We start from the raw sequence: 27151 nt of genomic DNA, 5'->3' as shown, positions 1-27151 counted from the left end.
CTGAAAGTATTAGAGGCAGAGGATCAGCAGGATAGCCAGGCAACTGGTTTTGCTTAAATGGAAACAAATATGGCAGCCTCCATATACCTCTCACTACAGTTCTCCTTTAAAGAGACACTGAAGCGAAAAAAAAATATTATGATTTGTATGTGTAGCACAGCTAAGAAATAAAACATTAAAATCAGATACATCAGTCTAATTGTTTCCAGTACAGGAAGAGTTGAGAAACACCAGTTATCTCTATGCAAACAAGCCATTAAGCTCTCCGACTAAGTTAGTAGTGGAGAGGGCTGTTATCTGACTTTTATTATCTCAACTGTTCCTGGACTATTTACTTTTCCTCTGCTAGAGGAGAGGTCATTACTTCACAGATTGCTCTGATAGACTCATTTTGAATGCTGAGTGTTGTGTAATCTGCATATATTAGAGAATGATGCAATGTTAGAAAAAACACTATATACCTGAAAATAAAAGTATGAGAATATTTTCTTTGCTGCTAATCTTCTAGTAATTATTAATAGTACACAACCAATTCACTATATCATATTTTTTTTACGCTTCAGTGTCTCTTTAAAGACCATGCCTCCTGCAAAATAAATGCAGGGGTTCCTCGAGATCAAAACATTGTTTGCAGGGGTTCCTTGAGATCCAAAAGTTATTTGCAGGGTTCCTCCAGGGTAGAAAGGTTGATAAAGGCTGCCCTAGAGAGTTTAGGCGTTGTTGGAAGATTATGGTGGGCACACAAAATATTGAAACTTTGGGCAGAGTTTTAATATACCTAACTTAGGGTGGACTCACATTGTTGCCGATGGTTTAGTCATTAAGGTTATGTGTTGAATGAATATATATATATATATATATATATATATATATATATATATATATATATATATATATATATATATATATATATATATATATATATATAATAATCAAATTTACACTGTTACTCAAGCTGTACACTGAACTTTACTTTCTATCAAAGTGTCATCTTCCCTGTTGTATTTTTTTTTTCAATAGCTTTTATTTGTCCACTAGCTGCTGTTTGTCATAAAATGCAATGGTCTTTGTTTTTTTTGTTTTTTTTTTTCAGCGGGAAGAAGTATCTGATGACTACTGTAAACATGACCCAGATCATAAGCACATTTACCGGTTTGTACGGACTTTGTTCAGTGCAGCCCAACTCACAGCTGAGTGTGCAATAGTCACTTTAGTAAGTGTTCTCATGGTAGAGGTTAGGTTGTCTTTTTTGTGCAATAGTTTTTTTTTTTTTTTTTTTATTGATCTGTGTATACAGAACTATTCATTAATTAAGCTTAAAAAAAATCCAGTGCTACACAATCCTTTTGTAATTTAATTTTACAGCAGAGTCTGTTATCTTGAACTCAGGCATGCCTGATGGGTAACGGGACTTTCTTTTTGGGGGGTTTTGTGGGCGTTTACTGCATTTAAAATGCGTATCAAGCTTCTAGCGATGTGTAGCAGCCTTCTCGCTCCTAGCGGCTTCCAGCGTCCATGCTCTCAAGTCTACATGTTATGTGACCTGATGCCAGTCAGGTTACACACTGGCTTCCGTGTACAGGTGAAGCTGGGAAGCCTGTATATTCAGCAATCCATACAGTATCCCTAGGAGAGAGAATTACAGACACATAGCGGGTAACCCAACAACAGTACACCCTGTCCTCAGCAAACACACTGTTAGGGAAAAACCGCCACATGCAGGATGGGGACACTCACTCCCCCGTCAGATCCCTGCTCACCGGCCAGCTCTTGTCAATCTGCGTATCAATATCACAGTGATCCAGACTCTGAGTAAAAGACCTAAACACCACTTCTCATAGCGTAAAATTGCTTATTTGATATGGCTTTCAAGCCCCACTTAAAATTCAGCGTACCAAATGGTAATCTTTAAAACAGCATATCTCACATATCCAATGAATGGTAGGTCTCTCTGTGACTCCTCCGGCAAACCATCCATCCAGCAACAGGTCAAGGCAAGCGTTCGTGTCTCTGGCTTAGTCCTACGCGTTTCATCACTAGAGGGCGGGACTCATCGGGGTTAAGGCACGTACGCTATGCTACTGCTATTCATATGCAAAGGTGCCGCCCAGTTCCCTCCCCCCTGGCTATGGGACCCGACTAGGGTGTTCGTCATTGGTCCGCCGGCAGAGAGGAGGAAGGACCTGCACCGGCATAGTAACTTTCTCTGCTACCCTCTGTCGCCTTCCTGGATAACCTCCTACTGCCTAAACAAGTTAATTTAATAAATTATTTTATATGGTCTGTTGGATTCTTAGTAATATACATACCTGTATGGGAGGGGTTAGTTGCGGGATGCTGAAGTCATAGCAGCCAAGGATCTGGAACGGGCTGCCTTTTGTAACTGTGAGAGACTGGCGTTTCCGAACTGCTTGCCTTTTTCAATTGTGAGAGACTATCAGGGCCGGTTATCCGAGAGAGTGGTGGAGACTTCCACTATGTTTTTCTCGCGGGTATGGATTGCTAAGTGGGAAAGGCGCAAGGGAGTGGACAGGGGTCCACAAATATGGGCTGATAATATGGAAAAGTAATGGGTAATATACTGCTGAGTAACAGCAGAAGTAATTGCCGGCTCGAGAAAATATTCAGTTATGCGCAATATATGTTTATAATGCCAGGATATGTTCTTCTTCTTTTATTAATTTTATCATTATATTTTACAGTGAAATATAGGCATTTGTAACATGCAACATATGTATTTATTAAATTAACTTGTTTAGGCAGTAGGAGGTTATCCAGGAAGGCGACAGAGGGTAGCAGAGAAAGTTACTATGCCGCTGCAGGTCCTTCCTCCTCTCTGCCGGCGCACCAATGACGACCACCCTAGTCGGGTCCCATAGCCAGGGGGGAGGGAACTGGGCGGCACCTTCACATATGAATAGCAGTAGCATAGCGTACGTGACTCAGCCCCTGATGAGTCACGCCCCTTGTGATGAAATGCGTAGGGCGGTGCCAGAGACTCGTACGCTTTCCTTGACCTGTTGCTGGACGGATGGTTTGCCGGAGGAGACGCGGAGGGACCTACCATTCATTGGATATGTGAGATATGCTGTTTTAAAGATTATTTGGTATGCTGAATTTTAAGTGGGGCTTGAGAGCCATATTAAATAAGCAATTTTACGCTATGAGAAGTGGTGTTTGTCTTTTACTCATAGAGTCTGGATCACTGTAAGAAATTTATAAATTAATTTGGACCTCTTGACTCAACACTGTCGTTTTTTTTGTGTAGCGTACACGCGTGTGGCTATGCGTGTCTGCGATAATTACGGCACAGTGGTAGACTATTCTGAGCCAATTTGGACCAATAAAGCTGGGAACCAGGTCAAATTGATGTATTAATGCACATATATGCTTTTTGTCTCTATAGTTGGACCAGTGTCACACCAATTGCACATAAGCTAGTTCGCATGCCTATTGGTATGCATGCTTACATAATTAATGGAGTGACACCATATTTAATGGCACAACAAAAAACACATTTTAACAATAACAGTCCCTACCATTAATATTAAGATGCCTTGGGATCATTGGAGCCTGGGAGGCCATGACTTATTATTGTTTTAATTGTTTTTAACTATATGGTTGTTGGTTAATAAAAATGTTGCTACAAGTCTATGCTGTGTCATAGGTGTTATCTTCTTTATCATAAGTTGAGGGGAGGTTGTCTTAATTCTTGTTTAATTGTATATACTGAATGAAACAGGTCTAACGACCTCTACCTCCCCACTAATGAATATTCAAATTTGAATAGGGTTTGATTTATAATGATGATAGCCCAATCTTGCTCATTTGTTTGAGTTAAAAAGCTGCTGAGAGGTCAAGGAGGAGGAGAATGGAGTATTTGTCTTCAGCTTTAGCTAAGGCGAGGTAATTGACCGCTTTGGTGAGGCTATAACATAACAACATTTGGAAAAAGTTATGCGCAGTGAATACTTTCTGGAGCAGAGTATCATTGTTTTCCAACATAAAATTTCTATGAAGCATGACATGACTACGATTGGACACTAGAGGGTAGTGTTGTATTGGCACGAAAATATGTCCTTGTTTCAGCTCTGCGTTCTTACAAACGTGTTCTCAAATTTCAAAAATGCTTCACTTTTCACTTTTTTCCTTCTAGTTTATAGCCATTAACATGCTATAATTCAAAAGAAAGTCTGCTTAGGTTTTTTTTTTTGTTGTTGCTTTCTTTGATGCCAAATTCAGATTTCTCTTCTTTTTGTAGGTGTACCTGGAAAGGCTTTTGACATATGCTGAAATTGATATATGCCCTAGTAACTGGAAGAGAATTGTACTTGGAGCGATCTTGCTGGCATCTAAGGTTTGGGATGATCAGGCGGTGTGGAATGTAGACTACTGCCAGATACTGAAGGATATAACTGTAGAAGATATGTAAGTTACTTTAGTTTTGAAATTTATCAAATAGGAAATTAAGTTACAAAACAAGCTATATCAGCCCATAAAACAGCACTACACTAATATATGAAAGAATAACAATTTATTACAGCAATGATCAAAAACACTATCAAAAGTATCATAAAAACAATTAAAAACGTTATCTCCACAATTAAAGTGACGATGATAATATCATATATGCATATCAAAAATATTAATGAATAGATCGCATATATGGCTGGCTCGAGTGTATGTATACATATGTCTATTGTTTACTTATAATATCCCAAAAGTGCTTATATGTGAGCTACTAGGATACAGAGCCCGGTGAGAGCCTTAATGACATGACAAATCAATAGTGTACTAAGAACTACAATCATCCACACGATATTATCAAAAATCATAGTAATACATATAGTGAGCAAAATAAGTGACAAAGTGCTGTGTACATAGGCGACTATGATCCCAGGAACAAGGAAAGTGTGCACAGGGAGAGAGCAATACTGTACCCAGACCATGAAAACTTTGAGTCAGCCAAGGAGGGATGGAAGAGGAGAGGGACCCCCTGCGGATGGCTCCACTGGTATCGCGGCGGTCAAGCCGCTATTTCAAGAGATGCGGGGGAAGCTCCTGAGGAAATAGGAAATTACGTTTATTTATTTTCTAAGAAGTTTACTATTTTTCTATTCTATATAATTGTCTTAATTTAGAAAATTGTTGCTATGCATAATCAGCACATTTATTTAACCCCTTTGGGACCAAGGACATTACGTTATGCTGCTGAAGAGACATAACTAACGTTCCTTAGTCCCAACGTGATCGCACACACCGAAACTGGGAGATTAAACATCTCCCCTCACTGATCAGGAACCATGGCTATTGGCTCCCAATTATGTGGTCTCTACGATCGCATGTGATCGTAGTGATCTCTAGAGATGGTGGCGAACTGCTTACCAGAGAACATCTATCGGCAGCCCGGCCCTGTAGTACTTCCGGGTCGCAATGTCCCGCAGTAGTACGCATGCCCTAGCCCGGACATGTTCTTTAGTACGCATGCCCTGGCCCGGCGGGGCACGTCCTTGATTGCTTGCCTGTGGCTGGACACTTTGTGACGTCCTGCACAAAGCGTGCACGGCCTCAGGTGAACAATCAAGGACACGCACCGCAGGGCCAGGGCATGCCGCACTACTGTGAAACATTGCGACCTTGAAGTAGTACAGGGCCATGCTACCTATAGCTTTGTGTCGAGCAGTTTGCCTGCATACATCACTAGTGGGGGCGGAAAAAGAGGACCCACTCCTCCGGCTATCGTTGCTCTCCCTCTGCTCTGCCCAGCATCCAGCCTCGCACTGCCACTAGTGTTGGGTCCCGGCTTTATGACGTCATCAAGCAGAGACCTAGTACTTACCGGTAGTGTGAGTCTGGAGAGAGGAGGTGGGGAGAGCTGCTCGTCGCTGGACCTGGGTAGGCGAGTAATGCCTGGCTACCTATATTGGTGACACCTGCCTGCCAGGCTATCTTTACTGAGGGTACCTATTCCTGGCTATCCTTACTGGGCACATATGCTGGGGGGGTTTACATCTGGCTACCTGGCCTGCCTTTCCATTTTTTTTTTGGGGGGGGGGGGGGGGGGCAAGGGGACCCAATGGGACCCAATGGGACCCAATTATACCCCTGCATGGAACCACGAGGTAATTCAAGTGTACCCATATAAAAGCTTTACTACTTACCTGGGGCTTCCACCAGCCCAGTGGGCTCAATCACCATCCTCCCGGGATACTCTCATCATCCTCTGGCCGGCCCAGTCTTTCTCTAGTCGTCCCAAGGTTTACTGCACTGTATGTATGTGCGTCATGCCCGCACGCACCCCCATTGTGGTCATAAGCCCATCCACTTTTAAGACCGCACACTTTACTTAATAAAAATTAACCTTTTCCGTTAGAGACTCTGTAACAAAAAAGTTCCCCTGGGGGTTACTCGCCTCGGTAGGGGGAAGCCTTAGGGTCCCAATGAGGCTTCCCCCTCCCCTGTAGTTGCAGGCAATCCAGCGCTGGCTCCCCCGAAGCTTCCCGCAATCCTCCCTCGACAAGCCTGAAAGGCTTGATATATTTACCTTCCCTGGCTCCAGTGGGTGGCGCTGTTGCGGCTCTCATCACGGAAATAGCCAATCTCTGTCGGGTCTGCTCTAATACGCAGGTGCAGGAGACTTGCGCCTGCGCAGTAGAGCGAGCCGACAGCGATTGGCTATTTCCCCCTATCTCCAAGCGGAGAGCCGATACTGTGCCTGCGCTGGAGCCGGGAAGGTAAATATTTACATCCCCGCTGTTCGGAGGGGCACGGTGAGACTGCCGTGGGACACAGGAGGACAGGGGAATCCTCAATAGGATCCGGAGGCTTCCCCCCCCACCCCAAGGTTAGTTAGCCCACCAGGGGAACTTTTTCTCGTTACAGGTTTTCTTTTAAACGTTTCTCTTATTTTTACCATCAAAAATACTTGTATTTTTTCAGTTCAAGGCAAAAAAAAAAAAAAATAACACTATAGCAGAAACCTACCTTTTATTTAATATCAAATATCATCGCCATAAATTGTGACATAATTTGTTTTGCGATAAATGGGAGAGCTAGCCCAATACTTTCAATTTTTTTTTATGTACAGTAGCATTTTAATCCGAACATTTATATAGTGCTTTCTCCTGTCGGTTGGCGTCTACTGTGCCTGTGTGAGAGCCATTCGCGGTCGCGCTGTGATGTGAAGTGTACTGCTCAGTACACTCCAGACCACGTCAGCGCGACCGTGAGCGCCTCTTGCGCAGGCGCAGAGGATGCCGACCTGGTGAGGTCTGCATCTGCAATGGAGGGTGCCTCCGGCTGGATGCAAAGCGGCAGCAAAGGCACAAGGATGCTCCTGGTAAAAAAATGTTTTTGTTTTTTTTTAAAGATTTGCTCGGACCTTCTCTTTGTGTGGTTAACACTTGAGGATCCCGACAATTTTAGGCATATTAGCTCTGTCACTATTCATACAGCAATAACTTTTTGTTACTTATGACATCAAAGTGATATACATTGTTTTGTTTTTTTCAGGACAAACTAGGCTATTTCTTAATATTTTTTTCCCAAGTATGTTTTAATGTCACAGGCACGTAATCCAAGTAAATTAGGCGTAAACAAAAAAATTCACTTTTTTCATGTTTCCCACCTTTCTAATTCTTATATGACCAGTGACCAAAAGTGCCACTATTGTAAATCACCTTAAAATAAGTTACCTGGTTCATCCCAGTTAAAACGATACCCTACATGCCACATTTCATCACTAGTTGGACATGTAGTGTACCTTTATTGCTAGCCTGTTCATCTGTAGAGATTGCATGTGGTCTGCTACGTCAGAGCCTTCCTGATAATGGAAAAGTATTTCGTGGTTTGTTTGCAACAAAATTAACAAAACTTCTGAAACCATTCTATCTGCAGCCCAATAGGATCTATGGCTTAACATTAGAGACAAACATCTCTCCAATCAAATCACTCATACACACCCTACACTCCTCCCAGCATTCAGATACTATCCTATCTTGTAGTTATGAGGTTAAACTGTCATAGAACTACTTTCTGGCTAACCACCTTGCCAGTGTAGCCTCAATCTCCTCCTCTTCTCTCTCGTCATGCAAGAGGGAGGTGTCTGGATTTTTCTACTTATAAGCTTCCTCGCTATAATGGCACCTATCTCCGCTAATGCTGAGGAACTGCACAATAAAACTACTTGTGGACTTTCCACTGTTACAAAAATATAAAAAGATCTTATTGTTGTGGCATCGTTCACACCAAGGCTTCTTTTCCACATGGGGCTTGATTCACTAACCAGCGCTAAGTGTTAGCGCCAAAGTGAAAAGCCACGTAGTGCCCTAAAAGTAGCTTTGCACGCACTACTAATCGCGCAAAGCTACATCGCGCCGAAAACGTTGCACTGTGCGCAAACCGCGGTGCGCCGAAAACGTTGCACCTGTGCGCCCTACAGGTCGCACCGTTGGGCGCACTGGTGCGCTGTTAGAGGGGCACCATATGCCCCGTTTTCGGGGCACCACGCTGTGCGCAAAGTGCACAGTGCTGTGCGCGATGTGTGGGTGCAAACAACCGAACACCCTGGTTTGCGCCCACAAAGCGTTAAGCCTTAGCGCCAGTTAGTGAATCCAGGCCATAGAGTGCTATGGGGACTTTTGAAAAGATGCAGCGGACGCTATTTCCCCTCCTCCCAACAATTGGAAACGGCCTATCCCTTGTGGAAACTGGCCCTTAGGACTCTTATACTGCAAATCCCATAATGCAATCACAATACGATTTCTTGCCCATTTTTTATGAAATGTCAAAAAAAATAAAGCAGGCGAAATCGGATTACAATCAGATGATACAAGTATAAAAGGGTTCCTGTGATTTTCATTACTTTGCTTATGTCCTTGCATTTTGCTATTTGTATGTTAATGGAATATGCAGCAAACTTGTGTGTGGTATTAAACCGCTCTAAGGTGTCTTTTACACTGCACTTTATTTCGACCCTGATGCGATTTAGCCTGCTCGCATTTGTTCTTTATGCTCCTAGCATCCAGTGAAAATCATAGTCTACTATATTGATGACAGTCAGTTCAGTCCTCAGTTATGCTCTGAGAAGCCTTAAAAATGACGGTGGTAGGACTTACAATCAGTTTAGCATCACACAAAAACTATGGCAGCAAAAGATAGCTGACCTTACTGGTAAATAAAAGCTGAGACTGATTGGAAGGCCAACCGTTCACCCACATTGAAGCTGGAAAGGGACCCATTGTGGGTCCACCTTGACTCTGCGTTGACAGGCAGAAAATAATCTACATTGGCAGCGAAAGAAGGTACTATAGGTGGGCCAATATACCCCATACTTTACTAGCCAACAAACTTATGAACAGAACATACTGACCCCCTACATTGAAAGTCAGCCTGCCCCCAGACCGGGTAACCTCAAACCTATATAAGATTTCACATGGCTTTAAAGACTTTTTGACTAAACTATTTAACCGAACATCTAGCTCTAATTGTCAGGATAAAGATGCTTTTCTGAGCTCAGTCACTCTTACCACAGATCCCTTCAGATATCATAGGAAGACTCCATGAAGAAATCATGTCAGAGGGAGGCCCCAGCGGCCATAAAGCCTCTCAAAACTTCCAAAACTCAAGGCCCAGATGGTTACTTGGGTCTCTTTTATCAAAGAAAAAATGTGGCCCAGCTGGGCCCACTCCTCGTGAATTTTTATAACCAATTTTCATCTGCTCTAAACCTTACACACGGAAATTGCTATGATCCAGAAAAAGGAGCATGAGCTTCCTGACCCACACCAGTTCAGACTCATATCTTTTTAAATATAGACTAAACTCTTAAGGCAGCCATACACTGGTCGATTGCCACCAGATCGACCAGCAGATAGATCCCTCTGTGATCGAATCTGATCAGAGGGATCTATTGGCTGCCTACACTGCAAAAAGATTTTGAATCGATTTCACTATGAAACAGATTCACCATCTGTGGAGCTGCCGCCGCTGCCCCCAGCATACATTACCTGATCCGGTTGGTGCGAGTTAGCGTGCCGTTAGCGTCGGTCGTCGGACATTAGAACGCCGCTACTCGACCCGCTGGATCGAGCAAAGTTTTTCGCGCGGACAGATGGACGGGAACAATAGATTTTGGGTGGAAATCGGTCGATCGGTCAGCGTTTGTGCATCGATTTCACAGCAGATTCGATCACAGTGATCGAATCTGCTGTCTAACGGCTGGAAATCGAGTAAGTGTATGGGCACCTTTAGGCTAGGTACACACCATACAATTTTCTGTTATCCTGGGAATACACGGTACGTTTATTCCCACATAATCGGGCTGCTGGCTCAATTCCGGCGCGTCCTGGCGGGCGCCTGGATCGATTCCCGCTCGTCCCCGCGGGCGCTTCTTATCTCCTGCTTGTTTTTTTTCTATTGTCCTGCCCGCGGTATCGAGTGGGGAATCGATCCGGAGGGTGATGGAGCACGTCGGATTTTATCATCGTCCGCCATCAGCAGCTCGATTATGCGTAAATAAACGTACAGTGTATTCCCAGCATTAGATTTGGCTGCCAGATAATTTTCAACATGTTTGGAAATTATCTATCTAACCATCTATCTGCCTAGCAATTAGGCATTGTTCTACTCAGCAGGATATCACCAGAAGACAATGCACCAGAGATAATGACCAGACTCTACAGAAAATAATCTAACGGAAAAGTCTAAAGCCCCATCTACACGATTCTTTGTATGATTCAATTACGATTCTATTTACGACCCGATTAAATCCAACATGATCCGATTGGGATTTGATTCGATTTGCCATTGTTTTGCAATGGTAAATAGAATTGAATTGAATCGAATCCCGATCAGACCTGTCGGATTTAATCGGATCGTAAATCGAATCGTAACGTGTAGATTGGGCTTTAAGGTAGCCATACACTGGTCGATTTGCCATCAGATCGACCAACAGATAGATCTTTCTCTGATCGAATCTGATCAGAGAGGGATCGTATGGCTGCCTTTACTGCAAACAGATTGTGAAATCGATTTCAGCATGAAACCGATCACACTCTGTGAATCTGCTGCCGCCCCCCTGCATACATCACCTGCTCCGGCCGGCGCGACTCCCCCGGTCTCCGCTGTCTTCTCTGCGCTGGTCTCTGGATCCAGCTGGCTTCACTGAACTTCCTTCCAGGGGAAGTTTAAACAGTAGAGGGCGCTCTACTGTTTAAACTTCGTGTCGGGACAGGAAGTTAAGTGAAGCCAGCCGGACCCGGAGACCAGCGCGAAAAAGAAGACAGCGGAGACCGGGGAGTCGCGCCGGCTGGAGCAGGTAATGTATTGTCGGGAATTGGAACGCCTCTATCGACGCACTCCCGACCCGCCGGCGATCGAGCAAAATCTTCCGCACGGACGGCTCGACAGGAATCAACTGGAACGATTGATTTCGGACGGAAATCGATTGTTCTGTCAGCGTTTGCACAACGATTTCACAGCAGATTTGTTCACAGTGATCAAATCTGCTGTATATCGGCGGGAGAATAGTTAGGTGTATGGGCCCCTTAACAGAAAATTGTATGGTGAAATCTAACAGAAAATCGTATGGTGTGTACTAGGCATCCTAGCCACTTGGGATGTTTCTAGCATCCATAATACATAAAGGTTGAATCCGCCTATAAGGATCTGTGGTCAGCCCTATTACACATTAAAATGGTTCCCTTTAAATATGCATCAAAGAATTTAGGCTAACTTTTATTGCTGCGAAGCAAACAATAGTGCGCGCCTGTAAAATGCAATTGTATCTTACTAGGAGGTCAACAATGGGGTTACGACATTCATGGTACAGGAGCGGATGTCCAGTATACGGAGGATAGGTTCTTTAAAGTCTGAGACCCCTGGCAAGCGCACATTGACCAGTCCAACCCTGTTTCTAGGGGCAGGCAACGCCCTGGGCGCTGTGAGGGAGGGGGACGCAATGGAGGGGGGAGCAGTGGCACAATGGGACTCAGCCGCAGGGAGGGAGGCCGACTCCTCCCTCTCCTTTGGTCCACCTCCGTGCTCCCCCCTCCATTAAAGAAGTGTTTGGCAGCGGCAGAGTGTTTGCAATTACTCACCTTCCGGGCTCTAGGTGATTTTCACTCGTGCCGCTGGGCTGCTCTGTGTACATCACCATAGTAAGTAGCAGTTACACTACTTCCTGTGAATGGCGATGTATGCAGAACAGCCCAGCGGCACGTGAGTGAACATCACCGCCCAGAAGGTGAGTAATTGCAAACACCCTGTCACTGCCAAACACTACTTTAATGGAGGGGGACCCGAGGAGAGGAAGGGAGAAGTCACCCTCCCTCCCTCTCTTTATTGTCTGGGGAGGGGGGGCCTGACTAACCTATACTGGGTCACCTATGGCTGGCTGACCTTATACTGGGGCACCTATGGCTGACTGACCTATTCTGAGGCACTTGTAGCTGGCTAAACTATGTACTAGTGCATGTGTTGTGACATGAAAAATGCTGGTCTGCAATTATAGAAGGCATTTGATTGCTGTAATAGCCAATAAAGGCGTAGTGGTTAGCGCTCTTGCCTTTCAGCGCAGGATCCCCGGATTGAAACCCAGCCAGGTCAACATCTGCAAGGAGTTTGTATGTTCTCCCCGTGTCTGCGTCGGTTTCTTCATTGCACAGCGGTTTCTTCCCACATCCCAAAAACATACAGATAAGTTAATTGGTTTCCCCCTAAATTGGCCCTAAACTACGACACATAGACTACACGATACATACATAGATATGACTATGGTAGTGATTAGATTGCGAGGGACAGTTAAGTGACAAGACAATATACTCCGTACATCGCTGCGGAAGATGTCGGCGCTATATAAATTGGTAAATAATTTAAAACAAAAAAGCTTTTCTATTGATTATTAAGAAGGGTAGGAATAATTTTGTACTGGACACTTTTTGCTCAAATGTAAATAAAAGCTGAGAAATGTTTTTTTGTTTTGTTTTTCTTCTACAATAATGCTTCTTGTACATCGGCTTATTATATTTGGGAGACGCCTATGTCATTTCCGATCAAAAAATTACTTGAATAAAATACAGTGGTGTATAACTATTTGCCACCTTCCTGATTTCTTATTCTTTTGCATGTTTGTCACACTTAAATGTTTCTGCTCATCAAAAACCGTTAACTATTAGTCAAAGAAACACAATTGAACACAAAATGCAGTTGTAAATGATGGTTTTTATTATTTAGTGAGAAAATAACTCAAAACCTACATGGCCCTGTGTGAAAAAGAAATTGCCCCCTGAACCTAATAACTGGTTGGGCCACCCTTAGCAGCAATAACTGCAATCAAGCGTTTGTGATAACTTGCAACGAGTCTTTCAGGGCCCTTTTCCACTAGCAATCGCTAGCATTCACGCTGAATCGCAATTAGCGGCGATTCCCTGACGTTCGCGGCCGCGATTTTGCTATGCTATGCACTGCATAGCAAAATCGCGGCAAATATCGCTCCGCCGCGCGTTCGCGTTCCCGACAAAAATGAATCGCGGTAGTGGAAATGACCTACCGCGATTCCTATGTTAAAAAGCAAACCGTAGCGATTGTAAAATCGCTAGCGGTTTGCGTTTTTGCAATTCAGCCAGCGCAAAAAAAGGGCCCTTACAGTGCTCTGGAGGAATTTTGGCCCACTCATCTTTGCAGAATTGTTGTAATTCAGCTTTATTTGAGGGTTTTCTAGCATGAACCGCCTTTTTAAGGTCATGCCACAACGTCTCAATAGGATTCAGGTCAGGACTTTGACTAGGCCACTCCAAAGTCTTCATTTTGTTTTTCTTCAGCCATTCAGAGGTGGATTTGCTGGTCTGTTTTGGGTAATTGTCCTGCTGCAGCACCCAAGATCGCTTCAGCTTGAGTTGACAAACAGATGGCCGGACATTCTCCTTCAGGATTTTTTGGTAGACAGTAGAATTCATGGTTCCATCTATCACAGCAAGCCTTCCAGGTCCTGAAGCAGCAAAACAACCTCAGACCATCACACTACCACCACCATATTTTACTGTTGGTATGATGTTCTTTTGCTGAAATGCTGTTACTTCTACGCCAGATGTAACGGGACACGCACCTTGCACAAAGTTCAACTTTTGTCTCGTCGGTCCACAAGGTATTTTCCCAAAAGTCTTCCCAATCATTGAGATGTTTTTTTAGCAAAATTGAGACGAGCCTCAATGTTCTTTTTGCCAAAAAGTGGTTTGCGCCTTGGATATCTGCCATGCAGACCGTTTTTGCCCAGTCTCTTTCTTATGGTGGAGTCATGAACAATGACCGTAATTGAGGCAAGTGAGGCCTGCAGTTCTTTAGATGTTGTCCTGGGGTCTTTTGTGGCCTCTCGGATGAGTTTTCTCTTCGCTCTTGGTGTAATTTTGGTCGGCCAGCCACTCCTGGGAAGGTTCATCACTGTTCCATGTTTTTGCCATTTGTGGATAATGGCTCTCACTGTGGTTTGCTGGAGTCCCAAAGCTTTAGAAATGGCTTTATAACCTTTACCAGACTGATAGATCTCAATTACAGTACTTTGTTCTCATTTGTTCCTGAATTTCTTTGGATCTTGGCATGATGTCTAGCTTTTGAGGTGCTTTTGGTCTACTTCTCTGTGTCAGATAGCTCCTATTTAAGTGATTTCTTGATTGAAACAGGTGTGGCAGTAATCAGGCCTGGGGGTGACTACAGAAATTGAACTCAGGTGTGATAAACCACAGTTAAGTTATTTTTTAACAAGGGGGGCAATCACTTTTTCACACAGGGCCATGTAGATTTGGAGGGTTTTATTGGCACTAAATAATAAAAACCATCATTTAAAACTGCATTTTGTGTTCAATTATGTTATCTTTGACTAATAGTTAACGGTTTTTGATGAGCAGAAACATTTAAGTGTGACAAACATGCAAAAAAATAAGAAATCAGGAAGGGGGCAAATAGTTTTTCACACCACTGTATGTATGTGTATGCACACACACACACGCATATTGTGTTAAAGTTCATTATTTTCTGTAATGTACTGGTAAACATTAGACTTTCATATATTTTAGATTCATTACACACAACTGAAGTAGTTCAAGCTCATGAAAACCCAAAATTCCTATCTCAAAAAATTAGCATATCATGAAAAGGTTCTCTAAATGAGCTATTAGCCTAATCATCTGAATCTACTAATTAACTCTAAACACCTGCAAAAGATTCCTGAGGATTTTAAAAACTCCCAGCCTGGTTCATTACTCAAAACCGCAATCATGGGTAAGACTGCCGACCTGACTGCTGTCCAGAAGGCCATCATTGACACCCTCAAGCAAGAGGCTAAGACACCATTTCTGAACGAATAGGCTGTTCCCAGAGTGCTGTATCAAGGCACCTCAGTGGGAAGGAAAAAGTGTGGCAGAAAACGATGCACAACGAGAAGAGGTGACCGGACCCCGAGGAAGATTGTGGAGAAGGACTGATTCCAGACCTTGGGGGACCTGCGGAAGCAGTGGACTGAGTTTGGAGTAGAAACATCCAGAGCCACCGTGTACAGGTGTGTGCAGGTGCCGCATTCCCCAGGTCAAGCCACTTTTGAGAAGTAAAAGAAAGCAGAAGGTTGGCACTACAGGTTAACACCACTCAATGCAGATCATGCAGTAGACACGTGAGGGCCTTTTCAAATGTGCCTCCTCCTTGTTTCCTGGACACCCACTGATGCGTGCTCAAGCTGACAATGATGCAGATAAATAGATGAAGAAAAATGGAAGCTGGCACTGCTGCAGGTGGTCAATTTAATGTCGTAGTATAGTAGGTACAAACGTGCAATAGTGTAACAAACATGCAAGTTACAAATGATGAAGCACATACCCTGTGAGAAGAGGCTTTGGTGGTGGTGGGTGCTGGGCACTGATGCCTGACGGCCGTTTCGCGCTAAACAGCGCTTCTACGGAGGCTACAAGCATGTGGGCAATGGCTTCTGGTTATATATCGTCCAGAGCCAGCATGTGACGTCACTTCCGTTGGTAGCGCCGCCCATACTTCCGCAATGTATGCGCGTACGCATAGACGCATGCACGTCACCGCACATGTGTCACATGCGTGCAAAAATCCGCATGGCGCCACGAATGTAAGCATGTCAAATGGATGCACGCGTACTGCATTATTATGCATGGCGTATGCGGAAAGTTGGTTGCATTAAAGGGAGAGGTTCTCCCTCTAGTGGCCAAAAAATAGATGGCACTCTGTCCAGCCACATCCACACCTCAGGCTAAGAAAAGGAAGGAAACGCAAGGAGGGAAAAAATTGGGGAGAAGGAACAAGATGGTGAATGGTAGGATCAGGAGACCTGAATAAAAAAAGAAAAGTGAGTTACCCTTAGTGTCGATGTGATTGAACAGTGTTAATTCAAATCTTTGGTGGACATACTTAGGCAAAAGCCATATTTGTGCTTTGCGCTAGGTGCAGGGAAGAACATGGAGGGCAAAAGATAGAAGGGACAATAAAATTGCCCACGTCCCTAGGTGAGCATGCACCTGGGGCTGAGCAAACATGGATGAGATAAGGGATTGGGTGAATCAGTGGACTCGTACCACGTTATTAATAAAGACAGCATAAAGAACCATTAAACATAATGAACTGAATAGTACATGTATGACTGCAAAAGGCAAAAGGAGTCTAGGGGTCCAAAAAGCAAGATAAATCGGTATAGTCATTGAGACCTAAAGGTCCCATAGCTTCTGACTGCAGGATTAGCATTGCCTCTTCCCTTTTTAAGCGTTTTTCCCTGTCTCCGCCCCTAGACAGAGGCGGGACATGGATGATTCCTGCAAACCTCAATTTCGTGGGATCATTTCCATGGCTTTCTTGCATATGTTGAATCACCCTTGGGGAACCCTTTCCAGACTTCAATGAATTAAAATGCTCCCTAAATCGTTCATTAATAGATCTTGTAGTCTCCCCTATATAGAACCTTCCGCAGGGGCACCACATTGTGTACACAGCATATCGTGTTTGGCAAGTAAAAAACGACCGCACAGTGCGTCGAAGTGGGCCAATATGAAATTGGCAACCCACCATCATCTGGCAGCACGACTTGCGGTGGCCACACCTGTGGTTCGCCTTGGGCCCCCCCTCCCGCAACCAATCGCTTCCACTTGTCGATCTAAACTCGCTTCTGCTTATTATGGAGCCTATCGTGGGTGATCTTCTGAACGAAAAAAGGGGTCCTTCGGCCACGATGGGTTTTAAGATAGGGTCCCTAGTCAGGATGTCCCAATTTCTCTGAATCACTTTCTTTACATGGTCGGCCATGTTTGTGTAACCAAACGAAAAAGGAATCCTTTGTTGCATAGAAGGGTTTGTTGATTTCCTCCTCAAAAGATCTGATCTTGACTTATGATTGGTTTTGATAAAGGCCTCTTGAATCTCCTGTTCTTTGTATCCTCTAGCTAACAACCTCAACCTGAGGAATTGGGAGTGAGGTTACACAAACATGGCCGACCATGTAAAGAAAGTGATTCAGAGAAATTGGGACATCCTGACTAGGGACCCTATCTTAAAACCCATCGTGGCCGAAGGACCCCTTTTTTCGTTCAGAAGATCACCCACGATAGGCTCCATAATAAGCAGAAGCGAGTTTAGATCGACAAGTGGAAGCGATTAGTTGCGGGAGGGGGGGCCCAAGGGGAACCACAGGTGTGGCCACTGCAAGTCGTGCTGCCAGATGATGGTGGGTTGCCAATTTCATATTGGCCAACTTCGACGCACTGTGCGGTCGTTTTTTACTTGCCAAACACGATATGCTGTGTACACAATGTGGTGCCCCTGCGGAAGGTTCTATATAGGGGAGACTACAAGATCTATTAATGAACGATTTAGGGAGCATTTTAATTCATTGAAGTCTGGAAAGGGTTCCCCAAGGGTGATTCAACATATGCAAGAAAGCCATGGAAATGATCCCACGAAATTGAGGTTTGCAGGAATCCTCCATGTCCCGCCTCTGTCTAGGGGCGGAGACAGGGAAAAACGCTTAAAAAGGGAAGAGGCAATGCTAATCCTGCAGTCAGAAGCCATGGGACCTTTAGGTCTCAATGACTATACTGATTTATCTTGCTTTTTGGACCCCTAGACTCCTTTTGCCTTTTGCAGTCATACATGTACTATTCAGTTCATTATGTTTAATGGTTCTTTATGCTGTCTTTATTAATAACGTGGTACGAGTCCACTGATTCACCCAATCCCTTATCTCATCCATGTTTGCTCAGCCCCAGGTGCATGCTCACCTAGGGACGTGGGCAATTTTATTGTCCCTTCTATCTTTTGCCCTCCATGTTCTTCCCTGCACCTAGCGCAAAGCACAAATATGGCTTTTGCCTAAGTATGTCCACCAAAGATTTGAATTAACACTGTTCAATCACATCGACACTAAGGGTAACTCACTTTTTTTTTTTTATTCAGGTCTCCTGATCCTACCATTCACCATCTTGTTCCTTCTCCCCAATTTTTTCCCTCCTTGCGTTTCCTTCCTTTTCTTAGCCTGAGGTGTGGATGTGGCTGGACAGAGTGCCATCTTATTTTTTGGCCACTAGAGGGAGAACCTCTCCCTTTAATGCAACCAACTTTCCGCATACGCCATGCATAATAATGCAGTACGCGTGCATCCATTTGACATGCGTACATTCGTGGCGCCATGCGGATTTTTGCACGCATGTGACGCATGTGCGGTGACGTGCATGCGTCTATGCGTACGCGCATACATTGCGGAAGTATGGGTGGCGCTACCAACGGAAGTGACGTCACACGCTGGCTCTGGAAGCTATATAACCAGAAGCCATTGCCCACATGCTTGTAGCCTCCGTAGAAGCGCTGTTCAGCGCGAATCGGCCGTCAGGCATCAGTGCCCAGCACCCACCACCACCAAAGCCTCTTCTCACAAGCCACTTTTAAACCAGAAACAGCGGCAGAAGCGCCTGGCCTGGGCTACAGAGAAGCAGCACTGGACTGTTGCGCAGTGGTCCAAAGTACTTTTTTCGGATGAAAGCAACTTTTGCATGTCATTCGGAAATCAAGGTGCCAGAGTCTGGAGGAAGACTGGGGAGAGGGAAATGCCAAAATGCCTGAAGTCCAGTGTCAAGTACCCACAGTCAGTGCCATGTCAGCTGCTGCTGTTGGTCCACTGTGTTTTATCAAGGGCAGGGTCAATGCAGCTAGCTTTCAGGAGATTTTGGAGCACTTCATGCTTCCATCTGCTGAAAAGCTTTATGGAGATGAAGATTTCATTTTTCAGCACGACCTGGCACCTGCTCACAGTGCCAAAACCACTGGTAAATGGTTTACTGACCATGGTATTACTGTGCTCAATTGGCCTGCCAGCTCTCCTGACCTGAACCCCATAGAGAATCAGTCTGATATTGTGAAGAGAAAGTTGAGACGCAAGACCCAACACTCTGGATGAGCTTAAGGCTGCCATCGAAGCATCCTGGGCCCCTCCATAACACCTGAGCAGTGCCGCAGGCTGATTGCCTCCATGCCACGCCGCATTGAAGCAGTCCTTTCTGTGAAAGGATTCCCGACCAAGTATTGAGTGCATAACTGAACATAATTATTTGAAGGCTGACTTTTTTTTGTTTTAAAACACTTCGTTTATTGGTGGGATGAAATGTGCTAATTTTTTGAGATAGGAATTTTGGGTTTTCATGAGCTGTATGCCAAAATCATCAATATTAACCACTTTACCCCCAGCGGTACGGATTACTCTGTCCCTTTTTCCACCCTGTTAACAACAAGGGACGGAGAAATCCGTACCTTACGCTGCTCCCGCCGCTGTCCGCGCTCCCGCGTCCGTGCGCGCTTGTGCATGCCGCCGCCTGCTCGGCCGATGATCAATGAACGGGAAAAACCTTTCCCGTTCGTTGATCTCTGCCCCACGCAATGATCAGTTGCTTCTACGAGAAGCAGCAATCATTGTGAGAAAAAACGGTTTCCCAGCCTCCTTACCCTTCCTGCAAGCGTACTTAATGTACGCTTGCAGGTCGCATAAACAAAAAGTTACTGTGGCCATCTTGTGGCCAAATAGTAAAACTACACACTAAAGCATTTTTCATATACAAATACATTACTTTTACACTAAAAATGAACTCCTTACCTCCTACACTCCCCAATTTATTTATTTTTGTAATTAAAAAAATTACAATTAAAAAAAATACATAGTTACCTTAGGGACTGAACTTTTTAAATATGTATAAAGTAACCGTGTTATACCCTCTTGACATAAACTATGGGCTTGTAATTAGGGATGGACGCAAAACTGAAAAAAATGCACCTTTATTTCCAATGAAATATTGGCGCCAAACATTGTGATAGGGACATACTTTAAACGGTTTTATAACCGCGACAAAAGGGAAAATACATTTCATGGGTTTTAATTTCAAGTAGTGAGGATTAGTAAGGCACTCCTCTGTAATAACTGGGTGATGTGCCTTGGCAAGACCCGGCAGCACTCCTGGTCAACCTTGTACTCGAAAGAAGATGCCGGCACCATCCAATGTCTTCTTATGCTCTTTTATTAATTCATATACACAGCAGCCGTCATGGCAATGTTTCCGAGATAACTTCTCCTTTCTCAAGCTAAGCCGCAATGTAGTACACATCATACATTGTACACTCACGCTTTATATAGAGGACATAGGGCGCTATCCACCAATAGCATCTAACCAATCACTCAGGTCCGCTGCTAGCCGGACCTGATAGGAAACTACGCTATTATAAGCCCATTGGGCGCTGGCACGAAGACCTGCCTCCCATACCTTTAAATCTATTGGTCGCAACCACGCACTACCGTGATCTCCGCTGTCCCTCCTTCTGCGTGTAACTCCCACCACGCCCACGTACAGCGGACCTGATGGGGAACATCGCAGGGTGACGTCGGCGGGAGAGGCGTCACCCGCTCACTACCGCCCAATCAGAGGAACAGCCAGTGATGTGAGCGCCGACACCAGTCGGCGCCACCCATCACTCCTGATGTAAACAACACAGCAGAACGTGGAGCGAGCCAAATAAACAGAGATGGCGATCGTCAGTATGCTACATAAATAATATATAACCATTAAGCCAGCCGACAAAGGCGGGGCCATTGTTGTCATGGATACTGAGATGTACCGTGGAGAAGTGTTGAGACAGCTTGCAGATCAGACCACTTATCGGGCCCTCTTTTGTGACCCTTTACAGGAGATACAGAGTAAAATAGCTGAGACAGTCTCACGAGCTGTGGAACAACATATTATTGATGAGAAACTTGCTAGCTACCTTATACAAGATCATCCCATTACTCCAGTGATGTATATGTGCCCAAAGATTCATAAGAGACTCAACAACCCCCCAGGCAGACCTATAGTGGCGGGGGTAGAATCTGTTTTTGCCCCTATAGCGAAGTACCTTGACAGAATTCTGCGACATTATGTGATATCGCAGAAGTCTTATTTGCGAGATACTCCTATGTTTTTGAATGTGATTCGTAATGTACAATCTATACCAGATGACTGCTGGTTGGTTACCATGGATGTGGAGGCTGTCCGACATATGTTGGAGGTTGCTTCAGATTATTCAAGGGAGCAGGTTGATTTTGTTTGCAGATTACTCGAGATTGTTTTACAATACAACTATTTCCGATTTGAGGATACTTTTTACATGCAGCTGAGGGGTACTGCTATGGGGTCGAATGTGGCCCCGTCCTACGCAAACGTCTATATTGGCCTGTATGAACAAATGTATGTATATACTAATAGCCTTTTTCAAAAATATGCCCTACATTGGCTAAGATATATTGATGATTTTTTTTGCGTGTGGACGGGGCCACATTAGACCTTTGAAGCTTTTGTCTCGGAGTTAATGGATCAATGTCATGTGATTAAACTTACTACCCACAGCTCTAGAGATAGGATCAGCTTTCTTGACACAATGGTCATTAGGCAGGATGGCCATTTGACCACCGATCTTTAAGCCCACGGATGTGAACTCCCTGTTACATTTTGGGAGTTTCCACCCGTGGGCTACCAAGAGGTCGGTGCCTATAAGTCAGTTTCAGAGGGTGCAGACCATTGTAGAGGATGAGGCAGTGAGGAAAGAGAGAATGGACCAGATGCATTTAAAATTTATGCAGAGGGGTTATCCTTCTGATGTGGTGCAGGCAGCCCATGAGAGGTGTTTGGGTAATGGCGGTAGACAGAGAAGTAAAAGGCAGAAGGAGAATAGGATACCATTTGTGTCTAGGTATAGTACAGCAAGTAGTAACGTGTCCAAAATCATTAGGAAACATTGGCATTTTTTGTCCGATAGCTTTCCAGACATAGAACACTTTGTGAATCCACCCTTGTTCTCATATCGTAGAGCACCAAACCTTAGGGACCGTCTGGTACATGCGGATACAGATCCGCCTATTAGACCAGTATCTACACGAAAAGGCACCTTTCCATGCCTGAACTGCGTACACTGCAGTTCAGTCATCAAAGGTAATTAAATTGTTCACCCGCATAGGGGTACTAAATTTAAGATCCAAGGATGTCACACATGTGACTCAATGTATGAAGTTTATGAACTTAAATGCCCCTGTGGACTTTTATGTATTGGTCAGACAACACAGAAAATGAAAGTGAGATTGTCATCTCACAAACATGCTATATGGGAAAATTTGATTGATCAGGCAGTCCCTTACCATTTTTCCCTAGCTAGACATGTTTCCCAACTTAGGTTTATGATTCTAGAGCAGGTCCTGCCTCCCAGAAGAGGTGGGGATAGGATTAAAAAGTTATTGTGGCGTGAGGCATTTTGGATAAAGAAATTAGATACCATGGAGCCACGGGGTTTAAACCGTGAGCTGGATCTGCTGCCTTTTCTTTAGATGCCTCTCTTGGGCTGCTGCACTGGTGCTGTGATGTTGTATATATAGATATCTATGCATGTTAGGTGCATGATATGCTTTGCCACTATGTGACATGCCATGGTTCTAATCTTTAGATTTATGCTGAATGGGTCCCCGTTCCCTGCAGTGTTTGCTTCCCTCTTCCCTCCCCATCTTCCCCCCTCCCTTGTTTATGCCCTTGCTAGTGTTTTATTTATGTAGCATACTGACGATCGCCATCTCTGTTTATTTGGCTTGCTCCACGTTCTGCCGTGTTGTTTACATCAGGAGTGATGGGTGGCGCTCACATCACTGGCTGTTCCTCTGAGTGGGCGGTAGTGAGCGGGTGACTCCGCTCCCGCCGACGTCACCCTGCGATGTTCCCCATCAGGTCCGCTGTACATGGGCGTGGTGGGAGTTACACGCAGGAGGAGGGACAGCGGAGATCACGGTAGTGCGTGGTTGCGACCAATAGATTTAAAGGTATGGGAGGCAGGTCTTTGTGCCAGCGCCCAATGGGCTTATAATAGCGTAGTTTCCTATCAGGTCCGGCTAGCAGCGGACCTGAGTGATTGGTTAGATACCAATCTCCAATGCTATTGGTGGATAGCCCCGTATGTCCTCTATATAAAGCGTGAGTGTACAATGTATGATGTGTACTACATTGCGGCTTAGCTTGAGAAAGGAGAAGTTATCTCTGAAACGTTGGCATGACGGCTGCTGTGTATATGAATTAATAAAAGAGCATAAGAAGACAGTGGACGGCACTTTTCATATCTTGCCACAGATTCTCAAATGGATTTAGATCTGGACTGGGCCATTCTATAACACATGGATATGTTTTGTTTTAAACCATTCCATTGTTGCCCTGGCTTTATGTTTAGGATCGTTGTCCTGCTGGAAGGTGAACCTCCGCCCCAGTCTCAAGTCTTTTGCAGACTCCAAGAGGTTTTCTTCCAAGATTGCCCGGTATTTGGCTCCATCCATCTTCCCATCAACTCTGCTGAAGGGAAGCACCCCCAGAGCATGATGCTGCCACCACCATATTTGACAGTGGGGATGGTGTGTTCAGAGTGATGTGCAGTGTTAGTTTTCCGCCACACATAGCGTTTGCATTTTGACCAAAAAGTTCAATTTTGGTCTCATCTGACCAGAGCACCTTCTTCCACATGTTTGCTGTGTCCCCCACATGGCTTGTGGCAAACTGCAAACGGGACTTCTTATGCTTTTCTGTTAACAATGTTTTTTTTTTCTTGCCACTCTTCCATAAAGGCCAACTTTGTTCAGTGCACGACTAATAGTTGTCCTATGGACAGAATCCCCGACCTGAGCTGTAGATCTCTGCAGCTCATCCAGAGTCACCATGGGCCTCTTGACTGCATTTCTGATCAGCGCTCTCCTTGTTCGGCCAGTGAGTTTAGGTGGACGGCCTTCTCTTGGTAGGTTTACAGTTGTGCCATACTCCTTCCATTTCTGAATGATCGCTTGAACAGTGCTCCGTGGGATGTTCAAGGCTTTGGAAATCTTTTTGTAGCCTAAGCCTGCTTTAAATTTCTCAATAACTTTATCCCTGACCTGTCTGGTGTGTTCTTAGGACTTTATGGAGTTGTTGCTCCCAATATTCTTATAGACAACCTATGAGGCCGTCACAGAGCATCTGTATTTGTACTGACATTAGATTACACACAGGTGCACTCTATTTAGTCATTAGCACTCATCAGGCAATGTCTATGGGCAACTGACTGCACTCAGACCAAAGGGGGCTGAATAATTACTCACACCCCACTTTGCAGTTATTTATTTGTAAAAAATGTTTGGAATCATGTATGATTTTCATTCCACTTCTCACGTGTACACCACTTTGTATTGGTCTTTCAAGTGGAATTCCAATAAAATTGATTCATGTTTGTGGCAGTAATATGACAAAATGTGGAAAACTTCAAGGGGTCCAAATACTTTTGCAAACCAATGTATATTCAAACTATTGTAATTCCTACACCGTTCACCTGAATTGGGTGTAAATACCTTCAAATTAAAGCTAACAGTGCAGTTAAAGCACATCATTTTGTTTAATTTCAAATACATTTTGGTTGTGTATAGAGCCAAAAATGTTTGAATTGTCTGTCCCAATATTTATGGATCTGACTGTAGTCAAAGTGGATCCGAGATGAACTTTTACTCATTGCATAATTGTGTTCCATTCCTAATGTTTATAGGGCATTAGAAGCCCGGGTAAGTTCAACTCATTTTCCCCTGACTCCCCCCCCCCCCCCCCCCCTTACAGTCTCCCTTTAAGCTGTTTAAAAAAAACAAAAAAAAACTTAACTGGGGCTTCTACCGTCTCCTTGCAGACATCCTGTCCCACGCCGGTTCTCAAGGATCCTCCTGTTACAACCCCCCTCTTTTTTTTTTTTCCTCTAACTAGACAAAGGACACCGCAGCTGTGGCCGCACATGTTCTCGCTCACGTTGCCGGGAGCGTCCTGCCCAGTACGAGAAAAGTTTGTGCAGTCTACATATCCTCACTTCAGTTGTCTTTTAAAATTGCTAAGCGTTGGCAGTTAAGAGACGAATTTCATGTTACATAATTTCAATCAACAAGATTGTAATATGCAAATTAGAGGAGTCTGAGTCGAGGAGTCTGAGTCGGTGGATTTTTGTACCGACTCCACAGCCCTGGAATTATGCAATGTTTACAAGTTGCCGGTTACATGGTTATGAGGCAACCAATTCAGGCATATATCCTATCTCATAGTGCCTCTCTGCTGTGAACTCCTTAGTTCATATAAGAACATCCATGGCAATGGAAGTATTGGGTTTTGTTTTTTTAATGCACTCAAAACAGGTCTGTGGAACTGTGCACATTCATACAGGCCCATATTTTAACAAACTGATTGTTTTAGAGGACAGTGAAATTGTGATAGTCTGCCCTTAAACTGTATGTAAATTAATAGACCATTACCATGTTTACTGCACTTTTTCTTCTGTTCTGCCTGTCTGCAAACATCTACAAGTCGCATCGCTGCATGCATCCTCCCAGTGTACCACACTCCATATTAATTTCACCTGCTCTGCTTTCCCCACCTTACTCAGCTTCTCATGAACTGTTAGCTCTCCTAAAATCTCTCTCTCTCTCTCTCTCCCCCTCCCCAGCAGCTCAAAAACCTCACAAACATTTAAATCCCATTCACAGTTGCTTACTCTCTCCCTCCTACTCCTAATTGCAGCTGGTGATATATCACCCAATCCTGGGCCACAGCCTGCTGCCAGACAAGCATCCCCTGTTGACCTGCTTCACACACTTTACGGCCCTCTGCCCATAAATAACCTCAACATCCATCCTCGCTCCAACCTTATTTCCATCCATCCCACCCACAAACACATGCTCCCCCTACCCTGCGGTCTCTGGAATGCCAGATCTGTCCACAATAAACTTAAAGCAATCGACGACCTCTTCTTCTCCAAATCCCTCACCATCCTCGTACTTACTGAGACATGGCTCACCCCCTCTGACTCTGCCTCAGAGGCTGCCCTCTCCTACTGGGGGCTTCACCTCCGTCACACCCCCAGATCACACAACAGGACCGGGGGAGGGGTGGGTCTGCTCCTCTTCCCATCCTGCACCTTCCGTGTCCTCACCCCACCTACATCCCTACAATTCACATAATTCGAGGCCCACACCATCCGCCTCTACCACCCCCTCCCTGCCATTGTTTCGGTCTTATACCGCCCTCCGGACCCCACCCCACAATTTCTCAATGGCCTTGCCTCCTGGCTCTCTCACATCCTCTCCTCTGACCTCTCCACCATCATCCTTGGGGATTTCAATATCCCCACAGATGAGGCCCAGAACTCTGCTGTGACCCGGCTACTCACCATTGCCAACTCACTTGGACTAGTACAACACACCAACACCCCCACTCACACTGCAGGTCACACTCTCGACCTTCTATTCACCACCATTGCAGACCTTGACATCGCACCCTTTCCACCCTTAGACCATCACCTTCTCACCTTCAACCTCCTCACGGAAGGTACCTCCAAACTACCCGCCCACCCACCTGGCCGATGGCAGCGAGACCTACGCAAGCTCAACCCTAGCGTCCTTGCTGACCCCCTCCATGCCCTCTCCTCCACTCTCCCCACCCTAACCTGTCCTAATCTTGCTGCAGCTCAGTATCGCCAAACTCTCTCATCAGCCCTAGAGAAAGCTGCTCCATCAATATTTCGCCGCAACCGACCCCCTAACACCCAGCCCTGG

The 27151-nt window shown here is 44.8% G+C and overlaps 1 protein-coding gene across 4 annotated transcripts in view; it reads left to right on the top strand.

Annotated features, from left to right (window-relative positions):
• Positions 1–27151, top strand: part of CCNYL1 (cyclin Y like 1) — a 204327-nt gene that overhangs the window by 161715 nt on the left and 15461 nt on the right. For 3 of the 4 annotated variants that reach the window (XM_068244967.1, XM_068244968.1, XM_068244965.1), the window contains 2 exons: positions 1094–1213; positions 4262–4428. In XM_068244967.1, the coding sequence (XP_068101068.1) occupies positions 1094–1213; positions 4262–4428 (287 nt within the window). The remainder of the gene's footprint in view (positions 1–1093; positions 1214–4261; positions 4429–27151) is intronic. The other variant, XM_068244966.1, reaches the window with a different exon arrangement.

This window comes from Hyperolius riggenbachi, chromosome 7, assembly GCF_040937935.1.
Source record: "Hyperolius riggenbachi isolate aHypRig1 chromosome 7, aHypRig1.pri, whole genome shotgun sequence".
NCBI lineage: Eukaryota > Metazoa > Chordata > Amphibia > Anura > Hyperoliidae > Hyperolius > Hyperolius riggenbachi.
This window is presented reverse-complemented; position numbering and strand designations above follow the sequence as displayed.